This window comes from Sturnus vulgaris, chromosome 11, assembly GCF_052056855.1.
Source record: "Sturnus vulgaris isolate bStuVul1 chromosome 11, bStuVul1.hap1, whole genome shotgun sequence".
NCBI classification, from domain to species: Eukaryota; Metazoa; Chordata; class Aves; order Passeriformes; family Sturnidae; genus Sturnus; species Sturnus vulgaris.
Genome location: NC_142253.1, coordinates 16,257,900 through 16,275,000, shown reverse-complemented (window position 1 = coordinate 16,275,000; position 17,101 = coordinate 16,257,900). Strand labels below are relative to the sequence as shown.

General features: G+C 44.0%; 1 protein-coding gene across 1 annotated transcript in view; it reads right to left on the bottom strand.

The window, feature by feature from the left end:
* MAPKAPK3 (MAPK activated protein kinase 3) overlaps window positions 1–17,101 on the bottom strand; it is a 45,460-nt gene that overhangs the window by 8,439 nt on the left and 19,920 nt on the right. Inside the window, exons 2-6 of the mRNA XM_014869695.2 lie at window positions 6,014–6,153; window positions 5,112–5,176; window positions 3,014–3,093; window positions 1,499–1,622; window positions 1–39 (exon numbers count right to left, since the gene is read on the bottom strand). The exon at window positions 1–39 is cut by the window's left edge and continues 37 nt beyond it. Of these exons, the coding sequence (XP_014725181.1) occupies window positions 1–39; window positions 1,499–1,622; window positions 3,014–3,093; window positions 5,112–5,176; window positions 6,014–6,153 (448 nt within the window). The remainder of the gene's footprint in view (window positions 40–1,498; window positions 1,623–3,013; window positions 3,094–5,111; window positions 5,177–6,013; window positions 6,154–17,101) is intronic.

Sequence of the window (17,101 nt, the reverse complement as noted above, 5' to 3'; positions counted from 1 at the left end):
AAGACTTGTCATACTTCTCAGGACCGAGGACTTCTGGGGCTGGGGAAGATTAAAACCACAAGTAAACAGAGTGCCAGGTACTTCTCTTCATCTCCATCACCTCGTAAGGAGCAGCACACTTCAACAACAGGTATCAGAGGCAGTAAAAAAATGCAACTCACTGCAGGAACTGGGTAGCACTTTCAATTGACAAGTTCCTAAAGGCATCTAAAGTAGCTTTAAAAAGGAGGAACAGAGCTGGAAAAATGCCCTACTCCTCACCTTGGTGTCTTTCTGCTCAAGGGAGTACTAAGATTACCAAAAAGCAGAAGGAGCTACAGCTAAATGTGTACAGGGAGACACTGCACTGAAAGAGGCAGGAGCATATGTTCCAGCAATCAGAATAGAAAGGCCCTACTGGAGCTGTGATAAAATTTTGAATGATACCTGGGTGGTGTGTTTAGCTCCAGCAGCTACAGGGCACTGTATTTTTCTTTGGCCTCCAGAGCATTATATTTTTTCCACTAAGTAACAAAATTAGACAGAGATACATTTAGAGGGGATTTTCTTTCGTTCCCATGGGGCAGGTAAACTGGCAGGGAGCTTGATTTTGTAAGGAAAATTATTCTTTAAAGATATGAGCAATCATGCTGGTTTATAAAAAGGTGTTGAGAGGAGAAATGTCAGATTGTTTATATACAAATAAAGGCATAAAAACATACGTGTGTAAACTCCTTAACATTTTATCACTAAACCCAGCTTACAAAAATACAGAAGAAGGCATCAGAAAAAGAGAATTGCTAATGTGATTATCTGCTCCCAGGGAATAAGTCTCTTTCAATACAGAAAACTATACAAACTTTAATCAGAGAAGTAATTTTTTGAACAAATTAAGTCCTTTTCCCAGCAAAGAAAAGAACTTCCAAGCATGGACTGCCCCAGTCAAACCACATGATGAATGACTATTAACTCAAGACTAAAATGAGTGCACAAAGGACAGTCTGCTGTGGCATTCATTACACAGTGCTTCAGCTTTGGACAAAATGAAGGAAAAATTCTGCTGCGATTAAGTCATGTTGGTTCTTTATTACTAATTCCTCAATTTGCCAGCTTAAAGAAGTTTTATAGCTGAGGCAATACTCTTCTCTCTTATTGCATTAATTTAAACTATGGAAAGTTTAGCGGAGAAACACACAAATATCATGGAGCTCAGTTCAAATTATGGCTTTTACTGCATCATTCAGAGGAAACATCAGGATTAGTTCAAGTGTAATCAGAAGGAATTCCCTCTCTCTCCTTGTTTATCCTCATTTCTATCTCCTGTGAAGGCTGTTTCCTCTGTTTCAAGGCAGAAAGCAGGAGCACTGAACTGTACTGGAACCAGACTAGGCTTGGATTGGATCCCAGTTTAAATCCTGGAGGCTAACACTTCACATTACATCCACAATAGAAGATTTCCCACCCCCTGTAAGGGAAGGAATGACTGAAGCACAGCAGAAATGTGCTTTGGGTAACTCACCCACATAATAAGGAGTGTAACAGGGGGTCTGCAGTGCATTTACAGTGGTTTCTTTGGCAAAGCCGAAGTCTGTGAGTTTGAGCACGGTATCTTTGTCTTTAGATGTGTAAAGCAGGTTCTCAGGCTGGAAGGCCAGAAGAGGATAAACAGGACAATGAAGAGATGTCTCTAATGAGCTGACAAGTCAAACTCACCACCAACATTTAGGTCTTCCTACTTCTATCACAACCCCACCAAACACACAGAAAGTTCCCTCCCAACATGCAGTACTTTTCTCAGACTAAGCATCAACATCCTTCTTAGCAAGGTATTTGGGAGAACAAACTAAAAGACCTTGTCCAGTCTGGCTTCTTGAACCTCTCCCAGTTCCCTGAATTCCCTGGGACTGATCTGTGTGATGACTGATCTGATCCCAAAGGGGCAGGACAAGGGAAATCCTCAGCCAAAGCCCCCATGAGCAACTGACACAGCTCCATCAAAATTAACTGATACAGACACAGTCCCTTTGCTGCTCCCCCCTCCTCTGTCTCCTGAAACCTGACTTAATTCCACTCTTGCTCCACACTCCATACAGGCAGAAGTGGCAGAGAGGGAATGCAAGCTCTTGTGCCCAAGAACAGGGATAACAGGGTATTTCCATTATCTGCAATTAGTTCAACTTGTTTCCCAGTTTACCCCCTGGTGAAACCATGATGTGCCAGCTCTCCCTCCAGCTAAACACACAAACATCTGTAGAAAATCCACCAGCTCAGAGCTGTGGAATTGATCTGATGCCTCAGTCTGTCATTACATGCCCTGCTCTCCAGCATATTCCATCCCTTGCTGTGTCCCTGCACTGGGAATGCTGGGGTGCAGCGAGCTTGGCTTTGCTTGTGCTGTGCACTTCAGAGCATGAACACAAAATACAACCCTGCAAACTCTGCCAAACCCCCACAACGAGATTGGGCTTCAAATCTTACCTCATTAAACACTGGCAGTAACTGAGATCTCCCTGTTTTCCCAAATATTCACATACTTATAGAAGTGGGTTAGATGCATGAAATTGGTATTATTCCTCCCAGAAGTTTCCCCTTTTTCTGAAGGGGATTTTACCTCTTTGGGGGTATCTGTGGGGTTCTTTTTGGTTTGTTTGGTTTTTTTTAATGCAAGTATGATGCTGAAAGCACTAAGAACTGGCAAAGACTGTACACAGAGGCATCTATAAGTTATAGGTTCACTTGAAGCAGTGCTATTTTCTTGCTAATTAATGGACTGCAAGTGGGCAGTACCTCTTTAAGCATCTGACTATCATGAGATTTTTCTGCATTCCGTACACAACTGGAAGGCATTAGCACACATGAATATTCCAACCTTGGACTAGTTGCAAACCAGTGAGCAAATCCTTTCTCATATTGGCAGAGGAACAGGGACACTTTGACCATGTGACTGCACTCCCAGTTCTGTTAAAATCACTGCTGCCCAGGTTTTTCCTTGCCATAAGTTCTATTCCCCAGCCCACACACCCTGGGGCCTCACCTTGACGTCTCTGTGTGCAATGTTCATGGAGTGCAGGTACTGGATGGCTGTCCCAATGTCTCTCATTATTTCAGAGGCCTCTATAAATACAATTTTAGAGAAAGGTCACATTAACATTCCCACTGTAACTCAGGGACATGCTTGGGAATGCTTATGGCTTACAAACAGCTTGCTGGAACACGGGGCAAGCGTCAAGCCTAGAGAAACCCTAAAATTAGCCCTAACAGCTGTGTTTTGGGTTTGCAGGCACCAAGCCCCCGAGTGCCCGGCTGCTCAGTCTCCTCCTGAGCAGGCACTGCAGCCCAACAGCTCAGACTCCTCAGGAGCTTGGAAATTCTGCCTTCATTTGCTCACCAAAATAGCAGCAAGAGCAGAGCAGGTACACAAGCAGCAACTGTTAAGAAAGGAGCCCCAACCAGAATTTATCTCTAATTGTCCAGGACATATCCTTGGTTGTTTTGAGACAAAAATTTTTCAGCTTCTAGTTCAGGGGTAGGAGGATGATCTATCAGATTTTCTAAAAATAGAGCAACATAACAATACAGTAATTTTAGGATAGGTCACATCTTAATTCGTCACTGTCTTTAGAAGTTTTTCATCAGGAGGAAAAAAATCAACAGTTCTATTCAGCAAAGCCCAAATTGCCACCTTTGAAATAATAAGTTTCAAAAATTTAACATAGCCCCAGTGGGAAATTCTAGTGCTGGAGCTGCCTTGCAACAGCAGTGCTCTGGGAATCTGGAAAGGTTCAGTTACACAGGGAGGGGTTTCAGAGCAGGGAGGAATGACATTCCCATGTGAGCACTGTATCACATCTCCATTGACAGGGAAACAATAGAAACTTCAACCTTACCCTCTGGGTTCTGCAACCTGGAATCCTTTTTCACATGACTTGAGATTGAAACTATACAATCTCAAGACAAGGACAATCAGAATGCAGAAACACTCCTATTCTTCCTGGTCCTAATGGGAAGCTGTGGCTATATAAAATGGCAGTGAACCTGGGGGATCCAGTGGCACAGGGCTCATTTACCTCAGGAAAGAATGGAGGTGGCTCTTTTTTAACCAGGTGATTTATGAGTAAGCATTTATAATGTATACAATGCCATATAATGTAGAAAAATAATGTTTTTAGTAGAGTGCAGTGGCTAATGCTCATGGAACCAGTTTTCTCCCAGGAATTCATATTTTAGAGTAGAAGAAATAAAGTTTCTAAAAATGCTCATTTTCCCTGCACAAGTCTCTTATAGGACTAAAAAAGATTCATCCCAGGCTAGGAAACACAGGAGAAGAGAACAGACTGGCCTCCACACCAGACCTGCAAAATAAGTCACAATAATTTACAAGATTGGGAGTGTATTTTTCTGCTTTTAATCATTTCTTCAGGCCAGTAGTTACAAACACTATCACCTTACAAACATTAATGGTTTTACTCTGAGCAGAAACAAGCTCTTGTCTGCTGTGAGGGGGCAAGGCAAACCATGGTCAAGCAGAACTGTGGTCCTCTGTCAATGACAAATAGCAAAGACAATAAAAATGGCAAGACTAGCCTAGTGCAAGCTCTTACCCTGCTCAGTCCCTCCTACAGACAGGCAGCTTTGTTTGCAGTGTGGTTAATTAACACTTCCTTTCAAGTAGTGCTTTAAAACCCTCGAACAGGAGAGATGTTTCATCAGATGTGATTTGCTCATTAGACTCATGACCCAACAGTGTGCAGTGATGCTGTTTGAGGGACAGCCAGAGAGAGATCACAGCAGGAGCTGCACTAATCATGGCAGAGGTGGTCTGGCACAAGACCAGGGATCAGAGGAACAGACGCTCTCGTGGTACAGAAATGAAAAAGCAGAGCAGATTTGTAGAAAGATTTTTCTCGAAACCTTCCACATTTTGCCTGAACTTGGCCAATTCTCATAATTCCTGGTTTTCAGGAACTTTACAAAATCACTCTTAACACAGGGTGGGATAAATAATAATAAAAACAACAAACACTGCTCTAAATAAATAAAAGAAAAATTCCTAAAAGGAAACAGGGGTCAGAGAAATGGAGAAGAAAGAAAAATCTTTCACAAACGTTAAAATTAAACTTGTGATATTTTACCTCTCTCAGTGAAAGCTTGGTCTCCTCTCTCCTGGATCCTGCTAAACAGCTCTCCTCCCTCCATGCTGAAACAAAGAACACAAAACCCCCCATCTTATACTGGGAGAAAGGACAAAATTAACACCTGACTGTGCATCCATATAATCTCATGGAACCACAGCAGGAACAGATAAAGATTACAGGCTGTCTCCTATGCCAGTGCTTCCTAAACATCACACTCACTTGCATCAATGCAGAAAACCATTCTGGTATGGCATAAATAGAAAACAAAATAAGACCAGGGAGTTTTGATGCTTTCATTTCAATGTACCCTGTCACAGGGAGCATGACACACAAAGATTGGAAATCAGATATGCCAGCACTGGGAGACTGACAATAATCTTGTTTCCTGTAAAGGGTAGAGAGGAAGAAAAAGAAAGAAGCAAAGACACCTAAAAGAATTATTAATTTGCCCTCAGTAAAAAGGACAATAACTGTTGTAATGGACACTAAGGAGAGAATAGAGAAAGATAGAGTCAAAATAGTTACAAGACAGATCACTTTGGATCATTGGATTTACATCTGAAGTTGGAAGCTGATCACAACCAAAGCAGAACGTATTGGTAGAGACATCTTTCAAAGGTGTATTTATCAGTCAGTGCTTTAATGAGGACAATTGCTAGAGAGCACAATGAAAATTTGTTTTCTGGTAAAGGTTCCTCACACTTCCAGCACACAGGATGGCTGGAGCAGCTGCACATTTCCTTATCAGTTCCATAGAGGGAATGAGAGATTTCCTGATATTGATATTATTCCTTGTGCTGCTGAGAAATCCCCAAGCTGCCACCTAAGCCAACACATTCTCCTACTCCCTCCATCCCTCCAAAGGCAGTGGCTGGAGAGGGGCAGCTGCTGGTCCATACCATTCCATGACAATGAGCAGGCATCTCTTTCCATGATGGATATTCTCATACACATCCAGCACATGGACAATGTAAGGACACCCCGAGGCTCGCCAGTGATACTCCACCTCCTGGCGGGCTTTGGGGTTGTCGTACAGGAGCTGTGGAGAAAGAGCAGAGAGCAAAGTCAGTGAGGCACCATCACCCTGCTATCAACTGGCACCAACATGCACTGGGGCTCAGAGATCAGCTCCAGATGAGAAAACCTTCTCCAGCCAAAGATGAGAATCCATCACAGCATCTTCACTTTTTCTGGGCTGTCCTGAGGAACACATAAACAATTGGTGCCTTGGAACTGGAAGGGCCTTGAATGACAGTAAGGAGGGATTGTGAATCTGAGATGGAAGCACGTCTATTTTATCCACTTCTGGGTGGGAAACAGCAAATTTTTCTTATGTGTTTATGTGCAAATTCTGTTTTCTTATTCACTTCAATACAGACAATTTACATCACTGGGAAAAAAATCTTACACCTCTTTGCTGCTTCAGCATCCCTTTCAGCAGAGCAGACACAGTAACACGGCAGGAAAGGTCTGCAGCCCTTCATACAATGCTGGGGAAGTGCTCAGAAACGACTGGAAAGTGGGCAAATGCTTCTCTTCCAGGCCAGGAATGGGAAAAGGGTGACAGCTACTCCTCTGCTGAGTGCACATTTTTGTTTTTCTGTGAAGCACAGGAAGGCAGCAGGAGGGGACAAGTGGGCTCAGGAGGGCAGCTGGCTCTGTAGCTGAATGTGCAGGAGTCCCACACCGTGCCCACCCCGGCTCAGCCGGGCTCCAAAGCTCCTGCACAGCTCCAGATTTTCAGCAGAGCAAGAGGCTGGAGGAGCTTTGTGGCCAAGTTCATTGCCCTCTCAGCCAGCCTCCCTCTGCAGGGCTGTCATTGTGCACCCAGAGCACACCCCTCTGAGATCACTGTCCGCCTCTTCCTTCCTGCTCCAGCCTGCCTGTGGCCTCATTTCCAACACAAATAACTTCCTAAAGAAAGAGATGGCTCCAATTTGGACAAAGAGCCCACTAGCGAGTCCAAGTGCTGTTGCTTTGCTTCTTTCAGCCATCAGCCCATTCAGCAGCCTTTCCTTCACAGCCACTGTGTTCTAGCTCAGTAGGGCTGTCCATCAGGATTTTCCCCTCTGCCCTTCTGAGTTTGGGCTGTTGCCTAGAGGTCTCTTCAAAAGTTCATTAAATGACATATGCCACAATAAAGCCCAAACACTCTCAAGGACTAACCAGGCCTTACAGTGTTTATTGCTTGGATATTACTGGATTAATGCCACTTCTGAGCAGGACACTTCCAAAAGCTTCTCCTCTATCCTGTGCTACTGACCAGACATTCCCATTCTCTATCCTAATGTAACTGCACTATCATCTGTGTCTATTGTGCTTGCACAGTGCATAGAGATGCTGTTTTTCACGTTTGTACCAAGAGTTTATGAAAATTGTTTCAGAGAATTGAATTCGCACTCTCTGAAGAGTGTTTACAAAGCATTTTGATGCACACAAGGATGCTACAGTTTCTCTTCTCCACCCTTCAAGTAAGTTTTGTACACTTCTTCGTGCCAAGATTGAATGTACTCATGTCAAGATGACACCTGGAGGAGCAGAGAAAGGGAAATTCAAAAATAAAGAGCAGATACACATACCAAGTAACATCTGATATACCAACCAACTGTTAACCTTTGGATTTCTCCTTCTGAACTTCAAAAATAAATTAAATCTTCTCTTTATGTCTAAAACTGGAAGGCAGAACTGTACCTTTTAAGACATTTTAGAGACATAGACATTTGTAAAATGAAAGTCATGGAGGGTTGAAAGCAGCAATTTCTGCAAAATTTAGGTGATGATTTAGAAACACAGTCTAACATTTTAGACTTGTGATTAAATAGCACAAACTTGCAAAGAACCTAAATGGGTATTTTACCATCTTCCTGAGCCCAAAGAGTGACTGTAAATCTATTGCTGCAATAGCTTTGACAAGACTTCAACCAGGTTCCCTGATATTGTACAAAAGTGCAGAGGCAGTTGTGAACAAACCCAGAATTTCAGATCAGTTTTCCAGTGCTGCTGGTTTGAGAAGAGCACCTTTGGGAATAGGAGCCCCCAGTCACTGCCCTGAAGGCGGTCAGCTGAGTCACACATGTCACAATAGGCTGTGGGCAGGATCATGAAGCAGCCTAATTTCAAAAGCTCACAAACCCCAAGAGAAATGCTCCATCTCCCAACTTTTCCTGAGACTAGATGACACAAAGCACAGCAGCCTTTGCACAACTCCCTGAGTGTGTGGTCAGACAACACAGTTTACACCAGGAGCTGCTCAGTACAAAACTGGAGTTTTGCTGGAGCTCAGCATCACCAAACCACTGCCTAAAAGCAGCAGATGAAACAGGGAGGCCACAAAAACAGGGGTGATGGATGGAAGCTAAGAAAGTACAGGATGTGATTCCCACAACTGTCCTCAATATCTGAAAAAGCTGAGGGGGGGAAGAGCAGCACAGTGGGAGTGCTCAGCCTGTTCCTGAGGAACAGCAGGGCAATGCCAGCAGACACTCCAGGATGTGCTGCCAGTTCAAGGCCTTGGCTGTGCAGGGAGGCCTGAACTCTTATTCTGGGGCATTGGCCTAACTTGGGCTGGGGAGCACCTGCCAAGCAAATTCTAAACTGCACTTTGGAAGGCTGCCTCTGTGGAATTTCTTCCTGTGCAGAATTTCTTGATAGGAAAAAAGGAAAAAAACCAAAAACCAAAAAAACAGTGACACTGTATCTTCTAATAGCTTTTCCATTGACTCAGTGTGGTGTACACAAGGAAGGAACCCCCATACCTTAATGGTCTGATCTATAGAGGAAATAACCTCAGGGCTCCAGGGAGTGGCAAGTGACCTTCTGAACTCTGAAACTGTAACAGTTGAGAAGGAAGAAATCCATGGGCATGGGTAGGGAACAGGCTGAGGACAGGAAACAACCATTTTTCAGTGACTTTCTCTTTAATATGCACTGCCAGATTACACAGATTGCTGTCAGACCTGCTATCTGCTCCCTACACAGGAGATTAAGACCTCCATTATGCTTTTTTATTAATTTTAAACTTCAGCAGTTCCTCCTAGTTCCAAACAGGTGCTGTGCTTGGATTAGAGGTGTTACAGGCTCAGTTCTCATCTACTCCAAATGCTACAATAAAGCAGCATCTGACACTGCAATCATGTCTTTCTTACATGCACCAATTCCAGAATCTGAACTCCCCTTCACAAGACAATCAGTTTTATAATCTCTGTGCTATCTTCCCATTATTAAAACAGAAATGGAACGTGCAGAAATTTTCAGTCCTAAGGGTCCTCAGCATGCAATACCGACATACAAGCACTTCTATCTAGCTTATTTATGTTTCTAGCTGGGAAATAAAAGGTCTAAGGGGCTAAATGTAAGGGCTTTTTGCTTGCTTTCCTCTTTGTGTGTGGCTGTTACAAAAATGCTGAATCTTACAAATAAGCCTTGGGAACTGAATTCACGCTGATGCACAAACCTGACACTATTTGCAGCAGAGCAGTTCTTCCAGTCACTCTTTATTCAAGAGGGGTAGATGGCAAAAAGAGGCTTGGATAATGTTTCTTTCATCCCCTCCCTCCCCTATGCTACTAAAAGAAAAGGGGAAAAAAAAGAAAAAAGGAAAGAAAAAAGAGCTACCAGTATGGCTTTGGACATTTCGTCTTTTATTACATCCTGATTATTTCCAAAATATCTTTCAATTCAATGTTAACAATCTTTATCTGTTTCCAGGTCTCTTCAGAAGGGATAAAGCCATCCTTTGTGTCAGAACACTCAAGGAATGGAAATCAAGGTTTCCTTCCTCACACATAGCAGTGCCTGTCAGAGCTGCAGCACGAGCCACGTGTGTGCCTGCAATGGCAGCCCAGCCAGTGGAGATCCACTCCTGCCAACCTCCAAAATGAAAACAGTACAACACTTGAATTATTTAGTACTGAAGCATCAGGGCTAGAAGCAGGGCAGGCACAGGTAGAGGGTCATCTGTTAACCCTTCTTGTTTCTGCTGTTATTTCAAATCCAGCTTCGGCTGTTGGAAATTAAACCTGCTTGGAGGCTTCATTGAAACCAACTGTCATCCCAATTCCTGCAGAGCTGCCACCACAGCTGCCATTCCCTGGCCTCTCCATGGGGGCTCAGACAGACAGCCAGTCCCAAAGGTGGGCTGCTCCAAGCTAATAATAGCTATAGTTGAGTAGCACAATTTTCCATCACTCCTGCCAGTGGTATCGAATCCTGTCCCTCACCCTGCTGAGTGTCAGGGCTGTAGTGCCTGCACTGAAGGTCCCTTCTCTTTCCACCTCTTCTCTCCACTCTTCCAGTCCCTACCCAGCTAATCCTGGAAGCTGCAAAAGCTGCACAAGATCTCTGGGACCTTGCCAGCACAAGTGAAAGTGGAAAGGGCTCAGGGAGGATTCTCTGCACGTGGAGTCAGAGCCATGCTGAAAGCAGCTCCCCACTGACACACACGACTTCAAATTCCTTACACACACTTGAAAGGGAAAACAGGAAAAAACACTAGAATGGACAAAGATAAAAAGAACAGGTTAATGTCACATAGGATGGATTTGAACATATACAAAGGATCCCAGGCAATTCACTGAGCCCTAAGTGCAGATGTATCACTGGCCAGGGAAATGGGTGTGGTAAGACCCCAACCACTCCCATGTTATATCTGGGAGATTCAAACCCGCTATATAAGAAGGGTCTGGGAACAATAAAAGAGCTTTTCTCCTATGGATCTCAGAGTACTGTCATCTCTGTCTTCAAGCACGACCAGCTAATGTAATAGGTTCACAGAGATTTTTATTTTTTTGCTAAGAGTTTGAGCACTAGACATACAGCAGGTCTGCTGGAGAACTTAGCTCACTACTGCTTCTCCTGCATCCCTAGAGAGCACACACCACATAAATATTATTTTGCTCCAAGCCTCTCTCCTGCAGTGAATCAACCAGGCCTCTCAAAAACAACTTTGGTGTGGTTTCTTAATTTTATTTATTGTAGCAGTACTCAAATCACCACCAGGCACTCACTGTGACTCTACAACCTGAGGTAAATAAATGAGACATAGCACTATTAATGCTCTAATTACACATGCAACTAGCCATTCACTCTGCAAAGGTCAGCTGTCTTTGCTCATAAATGTTAGTGGAGATACAGGGGATGCAAACTCAAATGGCAAAGCTGGGGCCCAGGATACATTTCAAAGGTATCCCCTTGCACACGTGAGCTTGACATAAAAGGAAGCACAAAAATGAGCCAAAATGCCCACAGAGAAAAGTGACTTTCCTGATTCTCTGATAATCTTACATGAATGTATTTGAACTGCAGTGCCAAACATATGCAACTGTACATTCAATACCAAGGGGTATACAGAGATTTAAACAAAAAGCATGCTATGTATTTTCCTAGAACTGTAATATTACTTTGTATTTTAATACTGTGCTTGTTCTGTGTAGATGAAAAAATATTCCTACTGGCACAGTAAGATTTCAGCTATTCTCAGTTGTGACAGGCTACAAACCAGCTGCATGTGGCTCCTGTTGTATTCAAAACATTGCAAATAGATTTTAGAAGAAAAATAAATCACCAACAGCTACTAACATGCTACTACCAGACAGGACCATCCTCAAACACTTGTTTATACAAGAAGGCCTAGAAATCAGCTCCTCCCTATACCTTCTTCTGATGACAATTTCTAGCACAAAATGCTGTTTAGCCAGCACTGACAACTGCATTCAACACCTGCAGTCAATATTCAGCAGCTGGGGAGACCTGCTGTAAAGCCCTTTCCAAAACCCAGACACAATAATCTGTGATTAAAATATAATCATCTCTAGCTCTGCCACTATTTTCACTCTTCCTAAATTTCCAAATTAAGGAAAAGGAAATCTAAAATTCCAGCTGAAAATTAAGACATTTCTTACCTTATAATTTCACTCAAGTGTCTGATATGAGGTTTGTCTTTGAAAAGGAAAAGAAAAAAAGAAAAAAAAACATAAACAAAAACCCCTCCCATCAACACAAACTTCACTCCCGCCAGCCACGAGTTCATAAATTCTGATAAAAAGGAGTCAGCTGACTTGGCTTCAGTAATTTATATTGGCTCCTTGGCTGAACAAAATGAATGGGCCTTGCTTGTGAAACGTGAAACCTTGCTGTGTAAGAAAATTCCAGCAGTACCAAATACTCTGGCACTTCCTCACATCTTCAGCCAATCAAACTTTCCCTCTGCCATGACCTCAGCTATTCATAGAACACTAAAGTAAATTCAAGACTACAGTTTCGATCTTCCAGATGTCTAAGATCTTTATGCCTTGATTCAAAGCAAATAAAGGAGCACTTAAAACTGTGAGAAGTAGCCTATAGCAGTTTTGCCACCTGCCATAATGAAATCTCCCACAATGAGGACACATCCTGCCTGTCCAGGACTCAGAGCTGTCCTGGGGCCAGCCTGACACTGAGACACAGATTTCCACAAGAACTATGGCCATCACAAAAAACTCTTTATATTTTCTGAAGTCATACTTCCTTACCTTTGATGTTCTTCTGTGCAATGACTGTGATGCAGCAATACCTCCAGAATACCCCAGCACTTTTCATGGCCATGGAATGGGCTGGGACATGTCTGCCAGGATGTGACCTCTCACGTGCTTCCCAGTACTGACAGTCACAGGTCCTAAGCTCCATTTTAACCATCCCCAATCCCCCCTCCTCCCAATAATATGTTATCCCACACCATTTCTGTTATATTTTGCTATATTTTTGTCTTACACCTCTGTTTTTCTTTAAAAAAACCCAAAACTCCTCTACAGCATACCTAACTAACAGTAACATTCTACACAAGTTTTCCACAGAAAGAAAAGGAAAGAGCAAATATAGATGTTATTCCAAGTGCTTTATCAGTTCTAACTGCCATAAAAATCACCTCTTCTGCTGTGTGGGACAGCAGGGCAGTGGTACCAACATTAGTAAGCCATGTCACAGCTTTTCTGGAGCAGGATGTGGCAGAAGGAACTGAGAAGATCTAAGTCTGATGTTCTCTTTCCTAACCTTCACACTAATCAGCAGTATGAAAATTAACACAGATGTGATAACACTAAACAAGGTAGAAGCAGAAATTAGGAACACGATTAATCTCATTAACCACGGATAACAGTAACTCTGAGAGAAACCTGAGCTATCCCCCAGCCTCTCTCTGTATTTTTGCACGTGTGACCACAGTCATGAAGATTAAATCACTCAAGAACTCCCAGGAAGGCTCTGACAGAGGCTCTTTGGGTTGCCTGCTGGATTGCTGCTGTGGCCATTTGCCATGTGTCACCCTTCTCTGCACACCAGCCCCACTTTGGGACAGTTGGCACCTTCATGAGCTTCCCCCCACACCTGCAGCTCTGCTCTGCTCCACGGTCCCACCATTTGGCAGAGAAATTCAGAACGAAGATCCTGTCCTGTCATACCACTGCCCACACACCTAAACTCCCTTTTAGCTGACTTCCCACCCCCTTCCATATGAATTTCAGGTTGCCATCCATGCAGGCAAAGCTTGGCAATGTGCCACCGCAGAGCCTCTGCTCTTTCTCAGACAGAGCTGTTCTTCCTCGACATCTCCTTCCTCTACACCCACGTTTGTGCATTCTGTCTCATGACCAAGCAGTGTCTGTCCCGCTGCATCGTCTGTCTCAAGTGCTCCTAAATCATCCAAAGAACCCAGAAATGAACAAAGAACGTTCAAATCTTCCTTCTCCCATTCCATGGGGCTCATCTACTTTGTCTAAGCATTACCTTTAGGGGAGACTTGCCAAATCCCTGACATCAGTGGCACTGACACAGCTCCACCTCACGTCTCTCGCAGCAGAGACACTGAGATTTGACCCAGTTCTTGGGGATCTCACTGGAGTGACTGCCCAGTGCAACATCAAACACTCAATCCTAGAAGCTGTCACCTGTGGCAACTTAACTTGCCTGCAAAAATAAAACAAAGCCCTAAAACCTTCAGCAAGGACATCTGAGAGATTTCTTTAGTGCTTCAAATCACTGCTGTATGTTTTCACACTCGTGTTTGTGCAAACTCTGCCGTCAGCAGTTTCAAGCAAAGATCTGTATCTGTTTCTAAGGCACAACTCAGTACACAGCTCAGTGGATGGAAGCTTAATGGTCCTCCAGGCATAAAGATCCCTGGAACTGCTTATTGTGTACAGCCACGACATGACAGAGAATAGAGTGACTGTGAACAGAAACAAAACTCTGCGGCATTCAGCAGAGCTAGAAATGCAAAGGAAGCCATTAAGAGAAAAAGTAGATCCTTCTCCTAAGACTTCTTGTGCTTATTTTGTCCGAATGCATGTTCTAAAGCTAAGTAAACCAGTATACAGGAAAGGCAAGGAAAGAAAAGGGAGGGGGAATTCAACAGATGGAATCAACACAAGCAAGTGACACTGCAGTAAAACTGTTATTTATGTTACAATTCTCATTGATGGCTTTTGCTGGGTGCTCTGCCTCAGCCACCCCTGGTTACAGCTCTGCTTTGCCACAGTGGCAGCAGAATCCAGCACGACTTTCAAGCCCCACAGCACACTCTTGGAGCAGCTAATGCTTTACAGAATTCATCACTTGATTAAGTGCTCTTTAATATCCACAATGCTAGAAAACAATTCTTAGAACACAGCTAGGATCTGCCAGCTCATACACAGCCATACACTCCTTCACACTTCCCTTCAGAAACCTTAAACACCCTGCCAGCCACCTTGAATCAATTACCCTCACCAGGTAAATGCCCCATCCTCCTAATCCACAGCCTCTTGACCACAGCTCCCCTTCTCCATCCAAACCTGGCACCTGCCCAACCCATCCAGGCTCAGCACCCAAGCCCTGGAGACTCTCCTCCAACACCTGAGAATTGTTCCCGGTGAGTCACAGCTCCTCCAGGCAAGCAGACTTTATTTCCCCAGTGAACCCAAGGGAAGGGAACATCTTTCCATTGTGCTGCACACTTTATCTCAGTTTTTAGACACCTTGCCTACTCTAAAGATTTTCCCTATACCAGGACATGCTGTGGAGTGAGAGGTGAGAGCAGAGGGCTCCTTCCCCAACATCCATGTTCCATTTCTTTGACAGAGGTTAGGGAGGACTGGTTCACGTTCCCTGCAACCAGCTGACAGGAAGCAGATACCACAAAGGTAGAACAGAGCAGCTTAAATGGAAGGGTGTTTTTTTTGCCAAAATCAAGAGCATTTCCTTCACGTTCCTGAATAATTTCCTCTGTCCCCCTGCCTTGTGTTGGCTGCCTCATGACTGCACATGAAAAAGGAAGAGGAGGAGGATCTCAGGAATATCTGTAGGTCTGATGTTTTGATGTCCTGTTTAAAGCAGCACCATGCTGAGAGGACTGCACAGGGGTCAGAAAAAATGAGAAGTAGCAAAAAACCAAGAATCATTCCTGGAATTAGATCCTTTTCATCCTTCCAAGCTGAAGCACATCCGTTTCCATTTCTTAAGGCACTGTCCTTCCCCTCCTCTCCCTGCAGCAGTAGCTGCCTGTGGTACACTGCAATGTTGGCTCACTTCCACAAGTCAGTGTGGCTGAGAGAGCCTGGATTGAAGCAGGGGGAGGAGGGAGTGACAAAGCTGGGGCAACAGAGAAGGGACTCAGAAGCCACCTGCCTGCTTCCAACTAACATCAGTGCCCTGGGAACAGCTGCCCCATGGAAGGGTTCCTGACCCCTGAGGTGATGCTTTCACAGAAGCAATGTGTGCTCATCCAGTGTCATTCTCCTGGATGTGACCCACCAGGGAAACAGGAAAACATCCCTGCACTAAAGCCATGCTAACAGAAACAGACTGTCCAAGCATGCAGCTGCTGCTCCCTCCAGGGGAGAAGGCACTCAGCCATGATGCTCTTCCCTCTGGCTGGGAAGACAGATTCCCAGGTGGAGACTGCAAGGGTAAGGGGAATTTCCAGATTTTGAACATCATGCTACACCCCAGATCTGGAAGACACCTGCTTAATATGCAGGATTTTGTCCAAGACCTGTCAGGTAGTGGTAATTTCAACTTTCATGGGCTTATCCTTCTCCCACCACCAAAAATGCTTTATGTTTATTTCTTTATGGCCATATAACACTTTCCCAAGCAGGGACTGCTTTGAAAAAACCTTTAGAAACTGTCTCTTGATCCATCTTCACCATTTCATAACCAAAGGAGGGGTTGTTTGTAAATTTAGACACACACTTGACCCTCCTGCCCCCCTTTAGTCTCTGATGGAAGTTACAAAGGCTGCTCATAACCAGCAGGAGACCAGCTCCAAAGAGCATCCCAGTGTCCCTGCCACCACAGGCTTCTCCACTCCCAGTGCTCTGTTTTGGGTGAGGGAAGACAATCCCTGCAGGTCTAGTGAAAGAACATCAAGACAGTGACACATGGTTCTCATCACACAGCTATGCAAGGTGAGCTCAACCAGGTCATCAAATGTGATCCCTTTCAAAACACTTCTTAATGCTAAATGATGATATCAACTATTGCAGGATCTGGAGACATTTTTCAAACCTTAATGCATTAAAACTCAAAACTCCTGAAGTCTCAGCTTCTTCTAAGAAGTGACTATTCTAAACTAAGAGATTGTGATATTTTGAACATGGGGGTTGCTCTGCTAGAATTTGTAATTATCTATCACTATCTGTAGTTCCAACTGCAAGATTAGAACTATTTTAGTCAAAACTAGAAGTTTCCACATGAAAATATACAGCAGATTGGTAGAAAAGCATTCACAGGTCCTGGACAGAGCCACCATGGAAAACCACCTGGATTTCCAGATGAGATAATGCACAGCCAAATTCCTATTGAGTCTGGCTGCAGAAATCCATTGCAGATCCTTGCTCTGCCTGAAATAGATGAGGGTCTTCCACTTCACTACCTGAGTCCTTCCAGCTCTTACAGAGAACTCTGCATGCCTACAGTGTGCAGAGTCTCCCAGTTTTCACACCTGAAACACAAGCTGATAAAATAGGGACACGGCC